The sequence below is a fragment of the Rhineura floridana genome, chromosome 5 (genome assembly GCF_030035675.1).
Source record: "Rhineura floridana isolate rRhiFlo1 chromosome 5, rRhiFlo1.hap2, whole genome shotgun sequence".
NCBI lineage: Eukaryota > Metazoa > Chordata > Lepidosauria > Squamata > Rhineuridae > Rhineura > Rhineura floridana.
Window position 1 is genome coordinate 157211395 of NC_084484.1, and position 18025 is coordinate 157229419.

An 18025-nucleotide genomic window follows, 5' to 3' on the forward strand; every position below is an offset into this window, starting at 1 on the left:
CTTAAGGCTATGGCTCAAGGCAGAATCCATCCATGGCTCCAGCATTGCCCAGTTCTCCCCCCCGCCTCTGTTTACCATCTAGCCTGATACAGAGTTCCAGAGAACTCAAAAGCTTGTATAATTTTTGTAGTATTTCTGGTTGGCCTAATAAATGAATTGACCTAATGCAGATTTTGGATTTTTTCTTATGAGCCAACACAACTACTTCCCTCCCCCTTACATTATTCTAGTGTCATCTGTACACAGATGACACTGTATAAGCCCAGCACTAGTACATGGCATACATGGGCAAATGCCAGGGCCCCCTAGCAGGGTCCATCACTGCCAACACCGCATCTGATCTGCCCTCTCCCTCCACCCATTAATTTTGCTCATGGGAGGTGCTTGCAGATGCTGCCATTTAACTGGTATGCCCTCCCAATATATGTACATCATGGGCATTGCATTGTGAGCAGTTAAAATAGCTCTCAGGGCCAGCTGGTGTTCTGTCAGCACCACTTCTTTGGCACCCCTGTAACACAGCATGGCCATCTACTTCCCTTGTACACATGCAACACCACCAGCAGAATTAAAATGGTGGCACCCACAAATCCAGCTGACTGAGCACAGCACTCCTGTTGGCACTGTAGCTGGGATACCTGCCATTGGCCAGTCTGAAGCTGTTGGGACATCTGCCCCCAACCCACAATAGGCCACCAACTTGGATGGCTTTAAAAGAGGATTAGACAAGTTCATGGAGGATAGGGCTATCAATGACTACTAGCCATGATGGCTATGCTCTGCCTCCATAATAGGTGGCAATATGCTTCCACATACCAGTTGCTGGAAACCACAAGAGGGGAGCGTGCTGTCTGCACTCAGGTCCTGTTCGTGGGCTTCTTACGGGAAGCTAGTTGGCCACTGTGGTAACAGGATGCTGGACTAGATGGGCCATTGGCCTGACCCAGCAGGAACTTCTTATGTTCTTATGACCATTAGGATGCTTTCTCCTGCCACTGCCCAATCAGCCTGTCAGGGCAGGATGGGACCATGCTAGACTGCATCACCAAGAATGTGAGTCCATGCCATGTTTCACCACTGGGCACCTTGTGCAGGCCCCCTCAAATATGATCCTGGTACTGAAGCCCAGGCCTCCCTCTAACCTTATTAACAACAGTAACCAGAATGACAACAACAACATTGCATATCTGCATAGCTCTAGTTACATTTCTCTATAGACCATATACATCAGAGCTAGCCAACACAGCACTCTCCAGATACTGCTGAATTTCAGTTCCCACCAACCATAACCAGTGGTCGTATTGGTTGGAGCTGGTGGGAGTTGTAGTCCAGCAATATCTGCAGGGCACCACTTGGCTACTCTTGACATATATTACAGACAACTTTAAGAGAGGTTAGTCTGCTGCAATGATACAGTCTTTCGGCACTTTAAATACTAACATGGCAATGCCTCTGGAAATTGTCTTCAGCACATGTGATTTATAATGTAGCCATCCCCCCCCCAAGAAAAAGGTACGCCCATCGTTTAGCAGAAGCTAGTACTGCAATGTCAGCAACCATTAACAATAATTGTTCAGTTTTAGGCACTCTGCAATGCCATCTTAGCTCAAGTTCTTCAATACTGCACCAGTTCACTGGTTGGCATAGCCCAATATCCTGAGCACTTATTTTCTGGCACATACATCAAGACCCAAAATGACAGGAAAATATGAATTGATTCCAGGCCACAACAGTATTTGCGCTACTGTTGGCAGTCACTGAAAAATGGGTACTAATTTTGCCAGTGTCAACAAGGCCCTAAAGGATCATGAATATTAGATGCTATGTTTCATTGAAACTAATGGAATTAGATCACAGCCACTTTTCATCATGTTGTAGTCTGACAGCAAGGCCCATCTTCTGTGTAGTTTTTAAAGCCAACCCAGCCAGCCTAGGGGTACAATCCACCAGGAATTTCTCCTACGCAAGCCCCACCAGCGGAAGTGGGAATTGCATAAAAGCACAGCTTATGCCCCAGACATAGAACTGCCAAGTACTTCATTAGCTCCTTGTACATTAAACATTCAGCAAAAAATAGCTTCTGTAGTTCAGTATGACATTAAAACTCTCATAAGCATCCACTGCAAAAATTAACACAGGAAGGACAAATGCCAGCTCATATTCAAAATTAACAACTTTCCAAATCCCTTTCATTAGTAAAAGAAGCTAGTTTCATGCCTTCCTTCATAGTACATTGAAATATTTGCTTTTCAGACTTAAAATTATAAGATAAAAAAGTCTGAAGTACTGGCCTGTTTATAATACAATAAAGGCTTCCTTGACTAATAAAATTGCAACAGCCATTAGTTATTTTTTAATCTTCCTACTCCTGTTAGTGAGCTATTGCATAAATCTGGGTATTACCACATTGTAAGGACACTTTTTGCTGTGCAAAAGAAATCTAAGTGATTGACTGGATCTTCTTGCTCGTGTTTTCTGTATTATAGTTTCCACTTACTCACATTCCACCTCAAACACCAGACTCTACTACGTATCGCTCATTGTTCACCATTTGTGTTTTACAACACAAATGGTATCCATCAGTGCTGCCTATTCCTCATTTCCCCCATCACAATATCACATTCCTCACAGACTCACAAATTCTCACCTAGCTAGGCTTTATATTCTGCATCTTATTTAGTTAGTTAGTCCAGTAGCACCTGTTCCAACCATACCACTAAATAAAGAGCCAACTGCCCGCCCCATCCTTCTTGGTCACCCATTTTATCCTCTTTTGTCACAGACTATATCCATCCTTCTGTGCATCTTACAAATATTGCTTTTGACTCCACTTTAGTTCCCTCTTACCCATGCTGTGGCTAATGGTGTTGCTAGGAGAGAAATAAAGTTCTGAAATCTGGATACTCAACATCACTTGCAAAATAATTAGTCAAAGGGCTGGTTCATGTGATGTGCATGTTTCTTATTTGATCAAATGAAGGCTTGCATGTACTGGTATAAAGCCCTGAATTGCTTGTGTCCAGGGTATTTGATTGGCCTTCTCCCATTTAACTGCTCACTACATTTGTCATCATAGGCCCTCTTCCACATTCCTCTGCCTTCAGAGGCTGGCCTGGCAGGGACAAGTAACAGAACCTTCTCGATAACAGTGCCACGGTTATGGACGTTCCTCCCACAGGAAGCCCAACTGGATCCTGCTCTTGGCCTTTAGGTGAGCAGTGAAGACATCCCTGTTTTGCCAGTCACTTGGTTTCATTATTCTCCTGTAGAGATGTTTTGTTTTATTGCTGCTCTTTTCTTACTAGCTGTATTTTACTATTGCTGGATATACATTGACTAAAATATCTTGTATCCAAAGCATCTCAGGAATGGAAGGCAGCTCACACAACTGCTTTCTCCCTTCCCTGCTCCTTTTCTCAAAAACGTGTTGAGCCAACCAATCATCCTTTGTGCATCTTTGAGGTCTCCTGTCTACATTCTTGTATTTGGTGACCCCTTCATCATTCCTTCTTTATGATGTAAGATGGTTGCCATGCAGGGACTATTCGTACATCTACATCCTGAGAGAGGAATTAAAATGAGGGTGGAAAAAATTGTATGGAGTATGTCTGAGCCAGGCCAAGGATGTGGGCAGCAGAGCCAAAAGTCCTGAAGGCCAGCGGAGTAAGCCCAAGAAGCTGGAAGCTGGAGTCAGAACTGCAGCAAACCGTAGAAACTGCTCTGCAGGGTTGTAGTCATCTGGGGTCCCAGGGGGTGTTTTAGACCCCTTAGTTTTGGGACGTAGGATCCCAATGTCTCCAGCATCCTACACGCCAATCAGCATGAAAGGAGAGTGTGTTAGCCACTGAGAAGAGTCTTCTACCATGCTTCCTTGTCCTTTCTGCTGATTGGAGCCAATCAGTGTGAAAAAAGGTAAGTCAGCCACTGAGAAGATTCTTCTCAATAGCTAACACCCTCCCCTTTCATACTGATTGGCTCCTAGGGATGTCTGTTGTTGTGGAAGAAGGCATTAACAAGGATCACATTCTCAACCAAGTAGCAAATAATAATAATAACAACAATAATAATGAGGAGGGAAGTGTGGCCGTGACTAACATGAAGGGACCCTGCACTTCTGAATTTGCCACTATGGTATGCTGCTCTGTTGACCTGGACAGGGCCAGTCCTACCATTAAGCAAAGTGAGGCAGTCATCTCAAGCAGCCAGTTTGGGGCATCATGAAAGGGCAGTAAATTTTTTGAATGTTTGTATGTAAATTTATTGTATGTTTTTTTCTGAGAGGCAGTGAGAGGGGCACTTGCAGGATGTTTCAGGTACCAAAATAACTTGAGCAGCCATGCATACTATGAACTAGGGAGTGCCATTTGTTGTCTTGCCTCAAACAAAAAAATGGCTTGGTCCATCTCAACTGGGAAGGGCCCAAGGCCTAGCTCCTGGTATTTATACCTGACCTAGCTCACGCAGAGGACTCATACTACTTGCCAGTTGCAGGGGTCAATGCTGCACAACTCTATTCCCTTCTACACCTCAAATGGACTCTACTGCTTCTTCCTCATTCAAGAAACTACTATTAAAAAAATAGAGTAAAGGAGAACCCTCCCATGGCTTCAGAGGTGGGAAGAAAAATAAGGAATGGACATAAAGCCTACTTATGCTACAAATGTAATCATTACACTGGGCATCACTGAGGACTTCAAGATATTCTGGATTGCTGAAGAGCCACAACAAAAATGCATCTTGGTATGGTGAAATAAGGGGAATTTCTCATTCTCTCATATAAAAGCTGTGAACAGAAGAAAACAAGAACAGAAGCCCTATAGAAATATAAAATGCCATTCATCTTGTTAATGTGGATGTAGCCACAGATCAAGGGTATGGTGCCCTCCAGATGTTTTGGATTATTACCCCCCATCATCCCGGACCATAGCTGGGGGTGACAGGACTGTAGCCCAAAACATACGGAGGGCACTACTTTGGCTATCCCTGCCACAAATGGTTCCATGGTAACTGGAATGTCTTGGAGATTTACACATACTTGAGACTTTCTTATTTCACTCACCCTCCCTTGCTTATTCCTAGGGCACATAAGAGTTCTGAAAACAGCACAGGGATGCATCTGCTAATGGTAGCTGTTAGCAGGGCAGTGGTGCCATCCAAAGTGATATACCAGTTTAACATCCTAGGTGAGCACCAGCACCAGCACAAACCTATAGGTCATGACAATGCAAATACACCCCAGCTTTCAAGTGTATTTAATGAAAATGTGGGTCTCTTAGGATCAGTCTGTCAAATTAAGAAATTTGGCACCTACAAATTGTAGCCAGCTATATCCACTCTTAATAGCATCTTCCTTATTCTTCCTAACTAGATTGTAGCATCTTGGACCAGATATCTGCACAGTATCTTGTTACACAGCCACAGCCATGAACTTCCATATGATAACCATTTCAAAACAGCGATAGCAACAAGTTCAAAGCACACAGAGGCCAAGATTTTTTTAAAACTACAAGGAACTTACCGAGCCATATAGTTCCCCTTTCTCATTCATCCCCAGATAAAGTCCACTGTCTACCCCTCGAATGCTGACCAGGCCCACTGCTATACTGATAAATTCCAGGATACCTGCAAAACACAACACAAAAATGTACATACCGTTTCCATTCACAGATTCAGTACTTTGGATCAACTTTTAAATGGACTGAGAGGTATTATGAAGATGGCAGATGTTTTCCACCAGAAGGAGGAATGCCAACAGATGAGTAATTACAGGAGATATGGACATCCTCAGCATATAAAAGGCAACCGGGCTGAGCTTTCTCCTGAAATTATGCAATGCAGACGGCACAGGAGTGCCAAGTGAAAACCTCAGCCCTTCAAAGAGGGCTACTCCTTCAAAGCGATTTTTCATAAGTCCTTCCAATCAAGTACCTTTCCATACCCAGCGTTCCAGCAATCCTTTGGCAAGCTGGGACATGCAGAAAGTTGGCAACATGTTTTGCAGGCTGGTTGTTGTTTTTAAAAAGGTATTTATGTGATAGGCTGTGGAAGGTTATTCGGAATCCATTGAAAACCAAACGCCAAGTTCATAAAGCACTTCTTTGGGTCTAAGTCATGGATGGGGAACCTTTTTCAGCCCAAGGGCCACATTCCTTAACTGGACAACCTTTGGGGGGCCACATACCAGTAGTGGGCAGTAATACAGTTTACATTTCGATAGAAGGCTAGTTTCTACACACCCCTCTCTGTCCTTCCTCCAGGCAAGCAAGAGGCATCATCAGAGTTCAAGGGCCCAATCCAGCCAGGCAAAGACACTCAGGAAGTGTGTGAAGCAAGATTGGTGAGGGTTGAAGCTGGGGAGAGCCCCAAGGGCCAGAAAGAGAGGCTTGGGGGGCCACTTTTGGCTCTTGGATCCCCATCCCTCGTCTAAATACATGTTACACATACAAATGTATGTAAGCCTGTGTTATGTTCAGGCACTATCAATTATTTGTGCATTTTTCTGTGAAGTACAACGAGCTCCAGATTTTGGGGGGTGCTTGGGCAAGACACACCCTCCGTGCCCCTCCCTCAGCGAGTCTGCTCTCTTCCTCCAATTGTTCCCACCTACTGCTGCTCCTCTGCCTCACGGCTGCTTGGCAGACTGAGCCAAAAGACAAGATGGCAATTTGCAAGCTTTACCAAGCCTTCTCACCACCTCTGTTGCTTACTTGCTCACAAACAAGAGGGAAGTGAACAAATAAACAGACTGCAATTCTGAAGAGGAGGAGCATGTCCAGGAGACTCTCATCAGTGGACCCCCTGCAGGAAGACGGTCTCTTGGCAGGTGCCCAACCATGCTGACCAGACGCCAACCCTGAGCACAACTCCTCCCTCCCTTCCCTTGAAATCCTCCTGCAGGCCTGCAGCAAAAGCCTTGCCAGAGGACTGTAGAAAAGCTGGTTAATAAACCCATTATGTTACCAATACCTGTGTGTTGCCGTAATTCAGTAGCTAAATTTCAACAGACAGTAAATAACCAAATCTTGATGGTTCTTTGGATCTTTTTATTTCAGGAAAAAAGAATCCAGGATGGGGTAATTTGGAGAAGAAGGACGAGTAGAGTACTTTCTTCCCGGCCTGCCATGTTTATGCTTCAAACACACACACCCCTAAGAAACCCAGCCTCGTAAATAGGGATGGGGAAGAAAGTCTATTCGGTTTCCATTTAAAGCCGAATCTATTAAATTCTTATTTTCTGAAACAATATGAGAACTGAAACACAGCCATTCTTCAAAAGTCACACTTATCCAAATTTTGCAATGCATTTCTCCAACCAATGTTTACAAAAATGCATATTTTAGTGGAAAGTATGCATAAAAATAAATATATTGGTGAAAGTACAATATAAAAATGCATTATACTAGGAGAAATTGCTTGCAAAAATGTGTATGCAGGAGTCCAACTTAAAGCATACCTGACAGGTGCTTGTCCAGCTGCCTCTTGAAGGCCTCCAGTGTTGGAGAGCCCACCACCTCCTAGGTAATTGGTTTCACTGTGGTACTGCTCTAACAGTTAGGAAGTTTTTCCTGATGTTCAGTTGAAATTTGGCTTCCTGTAAGTTGAGCGCATTATTCTGTGTCCTGCACTCTGGGATGATTGAGAAAAGATCCTGGCCCTCCTCTGCATGACAACCTTTCAAGTACTTGTGCTATCATATCTCTCCTCATTCTTTTTTTCTCAAGGTTAAACATGCCCAGTTCTTTCAGTTTCTCTTCATAGGGCTTTGGTTTCAGTCCCCTGAACATCCTTCTTGCCCTCCTCTGAACCTGTTCTAGTTTGTCTGCATCCTTCTTATAGTATGGTGTCCAGAACCGGACGCAGTACTCAAGATGAGGCCTAACCAGTGCCAATAAAGGAGAACTAGTACCTCATGCGATCTGGAAACTATGCTTCTGTTAATGCAGCTTAAAATAACATTGCCTTTTTTGCAGCCACACTGCACTGCTGGCTCATGTTCAGCTTGTGATTGCATGTAGTTTTGCTGAGCCAAGTATCCCCCATCTTATAACTGTGCATTTAGTTTTATTTATTTATTTATTTATTTATTGCACTTGTATACTGCCCCATAGCCGAAGCTCTCTGGGCGGTTTACAGCAACCAAAAGGATTAAAACAAATATACAATTTAAAACACATATTTTAAAAACAATTTAAAACACAATTTTAAAATTTAAAACAATATAAAATGTAGAACTTTGCACTTGTTTCTTAAGTACTTAGTCCCTTCTTCCTCCTTCAGTGCTTAGTTGAGCTCCTTAGCTTTCAGCCAACTAACCCTCTTTAGCTCACTGTCTTACCAGTCCCCCTGCAGAGCACTGCCCCTCCAATCTTCTACAAGGCCCTTGGCAACCTTTTTCTTTCAACCAAACCAATAATCTTCTCGGATAACAACTGAAGTGATTTTCCATCTTACATCATTAACTTTTCCCTCCTAATAGTTAGGATTTGTCCACATCAACTTTTACAGTGTTGTCACAATTTTATCATATCAGTCAACTTTACGAGGGCTATTGCGTTCACGTCCCGCTTGTGGGCTTCTCATCTGGTTAGCCACTGTGGGATTCCGAATTAGATAGGCTCTTTGGTCTGATCCAGCAGGGCTCTTCTTATGTCCTTATCAGAGGATTTTGCAGATGGGCTATGAACAATAACCAGCTTTTGCCATATCATATAAGTTACAGTATATGGACAAAATTCTGCAAGGAGTGTGACCTGCCAAATAAAGCTGTTAAAAATGTGCTATTCTACCAAGTGTAATCAAAGATCACGATATATCTCATGGCATCACAAGATGTTGAACTCCATGAACCCAGGCCATTGTCCATATTGACTGGGGCTGATGGAAGTTACGAGTCCAGTAGTATCCAGACGTCCACAGGTTCCCTTCCCCTGCTCTATTAGAAGCTTCAGAAATGATCACGGTATTGTCTAAGCCAGTAAACATATGTATCTGGGAACACACAACGCTGCTTTATAAAAACTGCTTGGTCCATCTAGCTCAGTACTGTCTACACTGACTGGCAGTGGCTCTCCAGGGTTTAAGACTGGGGTCTTTCCCAGCCCTTCCTGAAGATGCCATGGGTTGATCCTGGGACTTTTCTGCATGCAAAGCACATGCTGTACCACCAAGGTACCACCCCTTCCCCATAGGAGAAAGATGAACTGGAGGGAAGGAAAAGGAGGAGGAGGAGTGGGATGGGGGGAAATGCCAGTTCCCCAGACAGATCTACCAAACATTAGTTTTTGTTTGTACCATGGTCCAACCAGGAATATCAATGAACTAGTGCATATCTCTTTCCCATCCTCCTTTAAATCTCTCTCAAAAACTATTACCAAAATATTTCTTGCACTACCCTACATTTTTATTTATTACAGAAATGTTTAAAGCTCAACTAAGGGTTGACTACATGCTGTACAAGGACCCAAGCCATCAGGTCAAAATCTATATTAAAACCAAAACCAGAGATGTGCAGGACAAGAGCAGGGAAATAGGGTGGGTGTAAAATAATGCCAATGAAGAAAGATGGATTGTGAGGCACGGGTCAAACAGAGCAACAGAAGTTACCGGGCAGCATTCTGAAGGGAGAAAGGAGGTTCCCATGAAAATAAATGAATTATTATGAAGAAGATGAAAACAACAGCATGACCAACAGAAAAGCACTTGCACGGATTATGGATCAATTCATTTTGCATCTTTCACAAAATAATTGCTGCCTTGAGAAACAGCAACATAAATCCAGCAAACAAGGAGAAGCCCAAGGATACAGCTTTGTAACCAAGATCACACAGAAGAGAAGCACTGTGTACCTTCTCTAAGGGATTACTATGGATCATTGCTGTATATTTTATTCATCATTGCACTGATAACCTCTACTTCGAAAAAAACTATAAATTTTAAATTGCTTTACATTTGTGCTAAGTACAACAAAATAAAATCAGTATTCTGCTAAGTGCAATATTTGTGGTAGAATATCTGATACAAACAGCCCATTGAAACTATTTAAGCTTGCTCCTTGTTTGGAGCTACATAAACAGGGGCTCCAAATCTTGCTAACGGGGCTTCTCCTGTAAAACTTTCACCAAACTGTCATGTTTCCCCTGTGTACATATAATCACCAAGCAATGTTAAGGGAGGCCAATTCTTAGGTTATATGCCTATTGTCTAATATTGTAGGTTCTAGATTTATAAATCTGGTCTCTTTCATGCTAGTTTAGAAGTAAATTGGAAGTGAAACTGTTACTCTAATTTGAGATGGCTGGGTCACACACTGCTGACCATCTGAAAGTAAAAGTAACTGCTGCTTGCTGCTTTTCCACGTCTCTCTGTTCTTGAGAAGTCTGTGAAACCCACAAAGAGCACAGTTTATATATTGCAATGGGAAATGCTTCAGTTATACTACTGTTTGCTCAGCACACTCTCTTAGGCAAAACAATCCAGAGTATCCTAGGCAAGCTTGAAACCTACTGAAATCAAAGTACAAAACATTCTGGATTGGGCCCATTGTCCATAACATGAGTTTTGCCAAGTTAATAGCTCTTTTATTTAACTCAGGGCTCTTCTGAAAGTTCTCAGTATATAATTGATGTGCACATTCCATAAACAGCAACACACACATACAGTTTAAGAGCTGAATCATGTTAAATTTAAGGATTCCTGAGGTTTGAATCCTGCCTCTCGAAACCCATTCATACCCCAAAACTTCTAAAGATGCAGTCCTCAATAATGCTTTATTTGCAAAGATCAAGCATAACTTTGCCACTATGGCCAAAGCGACAAGGTGCATACGTCCACCTACAGGGCATCAACCAGACAATGGGATATCAACTGGCTAACTGCCCTGCCCTTTGCTCTTTGCAGGATTTTGTGGGTTTTTCCTAATTGCTTTAAAACCCAAATCAGTATACACTGCTGAATATGACCCTGATGCTAGCACAGGCTTGTTACAGCTCCAGGATAATGATCCTGAGGGATTCGCGAGGTTGCTCTGGATGTCATCTTTGACATTCAAGCCTATGGCTGTATATCTGGACGATGGCATTCTGTAGAAAGACAGACTGCGAAAGATATCAGACCAGTCTCTTTGTTTAGCGGCTCTAGCCAAGTCCGTTAAGTTTCTCTCTTTGCATGACTACATGTGACTGGTTGCCACACAAACTAGCTGAAGATACTCCCAGTAGAGAGCTACACAGGCTGTGCCTTTCCACCACTGTCCTGGCTGGAGGTGGTGTCATTGGTGAGTGTAGTCTTCTTTTGGCTGGGAAAAGGCACAGAAATTTGTCAGCCATCTGTCGGGAATGCTTGATTTGGATTCCTGCATTGAGCAGGGGGTTGGACTTGATGGCCTTACAGGCCCCTTCCAACTCTACTATTCTATGATTCTATGATTTTATGAAATTTGACTTGTTCTCTGTGCTGAATCCAACACTATAGCTTTGCATGCCCCGCTCTAGAAACCTAGACCACATTCACACCATAACTTTATTCCACTATTATTCCACTTTAAACAGTCATGGCTTCCTGCAAAGAATCCTGGAAAGCGTAGTTTGTGAAGGGTGCTGAGAGTTGTTAGGAGACCTCACAGAACTACAATTCCCTGAGTTCTCTGGGAAGAGGACTGGCTGTTAAACCACTCTACAAATTGTAACTCTGTGAGAACACAAATCTCCTCTTAGTTCTCTTCACAAACTACACTTCCCAGGATTGGGGTGGTGGTGGTCGGGGAACCAAGAAGTAGAATAATAGTGGAATAAATGTATGATGTGAATGTGGCCCTAACGGGGAGCAAAGTATGTTGGAGCTCTTCCATCTTATGCTCAGCCTAGATAGTGTATTATACTGCTTTTACTTGGTTTTTTTAAATATTGCTTTATATTCCCTGATATTTTATGAAAGGACGATATATCAATACTTTTATAAATAAATTTGATGTTGTTATTGTTATGGACATATGTATATGCAGAGCTCGTCAGCGGTCTGAGATGCATGTGTGCCAGTGTGTGTATTTACCCAAGTAGCAGGCTTTTACCCTGCATTTAGATCACTGAGACTTAAGACTTAGTAAAATAAGAAAAACTACTTTATCTATAGAAATACATAGTAGATAGGATACCTAGTTCTAACTAATTAAGTTGGAGGCGCAATGGCCAGACGTGGGTATTGTCCTCATGGCTCAGGAGAGAGAGCAAAGACAAAGATGTCTCCTTTCTCCTCAGACAGTCGAAGAAGAGGACAAAGGAAGGAGGGGCAGATAAGCTTCCCTGAGCATATCGGTTTACAGTGGAAGGAAGTTAGGTAGAGAAAAGCACAGGTAAAGGTAGGCAAGCCTAGCCAGTTGGAGGACCCTAACTCTATCCTCCCTTTGGAATGCAAACAAAGAACCCAAACAGGAGTTGCTCTTGCCCCACTTCCAACAGTTATGTGCCTTCAAGTCAATTTTGATTTATGGCAACCCTATGAATCAGACTCTAGAGAAGGTCTTGGATCTTTTGTCTTTGACTCAGCAAGAAGGATCCATCATCTTCTCTTTCAATTTGTATTCTGAGGTAGTGAGTGACATTACCTAGGCACTTCACTTCAACCTCCTTGTTGAGATGATTCACTAGTTGTTGCTTGTCCAGTGGGTCTTGACAAGCCAACAGTAGATCATGAAGATAAATCAGTAAGTAACTCCATCCGTTGTTCTTGAATCTGCTGTACAGGCATGGCTCTGCTCTGCCTTGTACAAAGCCTTCTTTCAAGAGCATTTTGCTCAGTTTATCATTCCAGTCTCTGGCAGCCTGTTTCAATCCATAGATGGAGTTTTGAAGTTTACACACTAGGGTTTCATTTCCTGGAACTTCAAACCCTGGTGGTGGTTGCATGTACATTTCCTCTTCTATTTCTCCATGCAAGAATGCTGTTTTTATATTCATGTGCTCCACCTGCATTTTCTTGTTAGCAGCAACACTCAGAAGAGTTCTGATAGTTGTGTGTTTGACTATAGGAGCAAATGTTTCATAGTAGTCTTGTCCATACTTTTGAGAGTATCCTTTGGCTACTGGTCTTGCCTTGTATCTTTCAACATTTCCTTCAGCATCTGGCTTTTTCTTGAATATCCACTTGCAGCCTACAGCTTTCCTTCCTTGAGGAAGCTTGGTCGGTGTCCACATTTTATTCTTGTGTAGAGCTTCCAGCTCTTCCTTGGCTGGCTGCCTCCATCTCTCAGCTTCAGCTTTGGGTAAGGCTTCAATCTCTTGCTCTGGAAGTTCATCTCTCACAAGGTAAGCAAGTCTCTCTGGTGGTACACCTTTGCTGGTGCATTCAGAGCGTCTGGGTGCTGGCGCTTCGGCTGCCCCTTCTGGCTCAGACTCCTCATCTTCCTCTGCTGGTGTATTACTGTTATACCTTCTGCTGTGGAAGAATAGCTCCGTTTCTTCTTCCATTTCGCTGTCATCTCTTTGGTGTGGCGCCCCTTCTGGTTGGTGTGCACACTTTCCTTCATCAAAGTGGACAGCCCTGTATACTCCAATTTCACCAGTTTTGGGATCTATGACTCGGTATCTCTTCTGCATTGAAGAATATCCAATGAATATTACTTCCTTGGTAGTGTTGCCAAATTTTGACCTCTTTTGTTATGGGATGTGTACAAAGGCCTTGCAGCTGAATACACAAAGGTGAGACACGCTTGGTGTCTGATCATGCCATAGCTTGAAAGGTGTTTTGTTGGTTGCAGACCCCAGAAGTTAGTTCTGCAGAGAGGTGGCAGTACCCGCTGCTTCCCCCCAGTGCTTCTGTGGTAACTGTGCATCTTCAAACAAGAAACAAATCATATGTCCAAGAGTTTGGTTCATACGTTCCATGACACCATTTTGTTCCGGACTATAGATAATTGTAGTCTGGTGCTCTATGCCTTCCTCACATAGAAAGTCTTGCATAGTCCTGGACACAAATTCTCCTCTGTTGTCAGATTTTATAATTTGTGGCTTTCTGCCAAATTTGTTGGACACAACTCTAACATAGTCCTTCAATGTTTGAAGTACTTGACTTTTATCTCTCACTAGGTACACTGTAGTATACCTTGTGTAATCATCTATGAAAGTCAGCATGTATAAATTTCCACTGTGATGGCATTCTCATGGGTCCACAAAGGTCAGTGTGAATTAATTCTAGAGGTTTTGTAGTTTTCCTTTCACTTTTCTTAGGAAATTTTGGTTTTACACTTTTTGTCTTTAGACAACACTCACATTTTTCTGTAGATTTACACTGTCTAATTTTAATACCTCTACCCATATTTTCCTTCTCTAGAGCACTGATTCTGGCGAAGCTGGCATGTCCTGTTCTTCTGTGCCAAACATGTAAACATCCAAAATCACAGGTTTCTTTGGCTGTATTTGCATGCATAGTTTCAAAATATTCTAACTGCAAAAGTCCATTTTTCAATTTTGCAGTACAACATACTTCTCCTTGATCTAAAACTTGGCAAACTTTGCCACTGAGATAAAGTTCACCTACAAGTAACATTATTTTAGTGGCACTTATTATCTTTAAATGCTGGAACAAATAGGCAATTCTTCAGTTCAAGCTCTGTGGCACCCTCTGGTGTTTTGCAAAGTAGCTACACTGTGCCTATTCCTTGAGAACAGAACTTGTCTCCAGACACAGTCATTATATTCTGTGTATGAGTTTTAAAATTCTTAAACAAATTTTTTATCATTTATTAAATGTGCAGTACAACCATTGCCAATTAAAAACCTGGTTTTATAATCATTCTTTCCATCAGATACGTGGTAACTGGAATGCTTCACTTTAGTCTGGCCATGTATTTTTCTTTCAGCTTGCCTTTGTTTAAAATCAACTCTTTCTCCTGTCTCCCTTCTATGGCAATCTCTTTGAAGGTGATTAGGAGATTTGCATTTGAAGCAATTCTTCCTCTATTTATCTGTGCCCTCCTGTGGCTTCGAGAGATGACTCATCTATCTATCCTGTCTTTGGTTGCTGTTTCTGCTCACAGTAAAATTTGCTTTTTCAGACAGAGCTTGTTCCTGTCTCTCTTTATAGTCCTGATCTTTCAAATATGACATAATCTGATCCAGGTGCTGATTTGTCTGTTCTAGTATGCTAGCAGTTATATAATGGTGTTCATTCAAAGAGGCCAGGAGAATTACTTTTTGTAAATCTTCATCTAACAATTTTCTAACTCTTGGAGCAGACTTGTAAATCTCTCCAGATGTTGATTCAGATTTAGAGTGCTAAACTGTTTCGGCATGTACAGCGACTTACAGAGAAACATCACATGATTTTTAGATTTTGTGTTATATACATTTTCAAGCTTTTCCCATATTTCCTTCACATTCCTACATCCCATGCAAACATTTAATGCCTCATCTGATAAAACAGAAATAAGAAGAGATTTTGCTTTGGCAGGCTTATGCCTCCAGGATGAACTGGCTTCTTCATCCACTGCTGAGGGTTCAAGATCAGTTAGGACTCCATGTAGATTCTCCCCTTCCAGAAGTACAGTCATTTGAAGACTCCAAAGCACATAATTGTTCTTCTCCAGCCTTGGGACGCTTGTCTTAAGTGTTGATGCTTCAGCCATGGTTTCCTATTTTTGTTCTGCTTTTCTTTCACTAACTAGAATCTCCTTTTGAGACTTAGCCTTTTTAGCTTTCAGGCACAACTTGCAATTCAACTTAGCTTACTGGGCACCCATAACCATTTGTTATGGAAATTTGTATATGCAGAGATTGTGTGTGCCAGTGTGTGTATTTACCCGAGTAGCAGGCTTTTACCTGGTATTTAGATCACTGAGACTTAAGACAGTAAAATAAGAAAAGCTACTGTTTATAGAAATACATTTATAGAAATAAGTTGGAGGCACAATGCCCAGACATATTGCCCTCATGGCTCAGGAGAGAGAGCAAAGACAAAGATGTCTCCTCTCTCTTTGGACAGTCAAAGAAGAGGACAAAGGAAGGAGGGGCAGATAAGCTTCCCTGAGCATATCAGTTTACAATGGCAGGAAGTTAGGTAGAGAATAGCACAGGTAAAGGTAGGCAAACCTAGTCAGCTAGAGCACCCTAATTCTATCTTCCCTTTGGAATGCAAACAAAAGAACCCAAACAGGAGTTGCTCTTGCCCCACTTCCAACAGTTATGTGCCTTCAAGTCAATTTTGATTTATGGCAACCCTATGAATCAGAAACCTCCAACAGCATCTGTTATAAACCAGCCTGTTCAGATCTTGTAAGCTCTGGTCTGCGGCTTCATTTATAAAATCAATCCATTTCTTGTTTGGCCTTCCTCTTTTTCTACTCCCTTCTGTTTTTCCTAGTATTATTGTCTTTTTTAGTGAATCATGACATCTCATTATGTGTCCAAAGTATGATAACCCCAGTTTCATCATTTTAGCATTTAATTATAGTTCTGGTTTAATTTGTTCTAATGCCCAATTATTCATCTTTTTTGCGGTCCATGGTATCTGCAAAGCTCTCCTCCGACACCACATTTAAAATGTTGATTTTTCTCTTATCCACTTTTTTCACTGTCCAACTTTCACATCCATACAGAGATCAGGAATAACATGGTTTGAATTATCCTCACTTTAGTGTTCAGTGATACATCTTTGCATTTGAGGACCTTTTCTAGTTCTCTCATAGCTGCCCTTCCCAGTCCTAGCCTTCTTCTAATTTCTTGACTATTGTCTCCATTTTGGTTAATGACTGTGCCAAGGTATTGATAATCCATTACAAGTTCAATGTCCCATTCCCAGCTTTAAAGTTACATAAATCTTCTGTTGTCATTACTTTAGTCTTCTTGATGTTGAGCTGTAGTCCTGCTTTTGTGCTTTCCTCTTTAACTTTCAACAGCATTCGTTTCAAATCATTACTGGTTTCTGCTAGTGGTATGGTATCATCTGCATATCTTAAATTGATATTTTTCCCTCCAGCTTTCACACCTCCTTCATCTTGGTCCAATCCCACTTTCCGTATATGTTCTGCATATAGGTTAAACAAATAGGGTGATAAAATACACCCCTGTCTCACACCCTTTCCAAATGGGAACCAATTGGCTTCTCCATATTCTGTCCTTACAGTAGCCTCTTGTGCAGAGTATATGTTGCGCATCAGGACAATCAGATGCTGTGGCACCCCCATTTCTTCCATAGTTTTTCATAATCTATACAATCAAAGGATTTGCTGTGATAAATGCACAGGGTGATTTTCTTCTGAAATTCCTTGGTCCATTCTATTATCCAACAATATGATCTCTTTATAAATAAATAAAACTATATATCACAAAGACACCACAGTGTCTGGTAACCTTCATTCTAAGGAAACCATATCCAAAGTCTGTGCTGGCTGGCACACACACACCGAAATCTCTCACGATTTGGATATTGGGGAGTGTGTAACAATATCATGGCCTGTGCTGGATTGCTGTACCATTCTAAGCCCTTCTATGCTGTTGCAACAAACATTACAATTGGGTTGCTGAGCAGTGATTTCCCATACATCAGGTTGCAAGAGACTTAGATGCGGATCATTAGGCTGCCAATGTTATCTAACTAGAAATGAAAATGTACACGAGTACTCACTCTGGCCATTTACTGTTGGATGTGATCCTTTCAGGGTTTGCATTTGACCAATTGCAATCTGGAGTTAAATTGGCTGCAATTTCCCCAGATTGTTTCAAAGGGACCCAACAAAAAAAATCTCAAGCGGAGCACAACAGTTTCAGCCCTTCCAGTCAGAGGTAAAGTTCCTTTTTCAAAGGCTGCATCTTCCATGAGCTACCACTCAAGGTAATATGGAATAGCCACTCCTTTTCTCATCAAAAGACAGGGAAGCAAAAAAGGCAAAGCTGTAGTTTAAATTCCAGTGGAACAGCTGTACACTCAATTCAGAAGTAAAGTACTTGTACAGATGACATGACTTATTGCTCTTTGGGGGGAGGAAAACAAGGGCAGGATTGCAGTTTGCCACTTGCCTGCTCAACTGAGGCAAGCA

General features: G+C 42.0%; 1 protein-coding gene across 2 annotated transcripts in view; it reads right to left on the bottom strand.

Annotated features, from left to right (window-relative positions):
• Positions 1-18025, bottom strand: part of FGF9 (fibroblast growth factor 9) — a 71424-nt gene that overhangs the window by 35308 nt on the left and 18091 nt on the right. The window contains exons 2-3 of one of the 2 annotated variants that reach the window (XM_061628558.1): positions 5519-5622; positions 1913-3805 (exon numbers count right to left, since the gene is read on the bottom strand). In XM_061628558.1, the coding sequence (XP_061484542.1) occupies positions 3554-3805; positions 5519-5622 (356 nt within the window). In that variant the 3' untranslated portion in view covers positions 1913-3553. Of the gene's footprint in view, positions 1-1912; positions 3806-5518; positions 5623-18025 lie in introns of those variants that run through there. The other variant, XM_061628559.1, reaches the window with a different exon arrangement.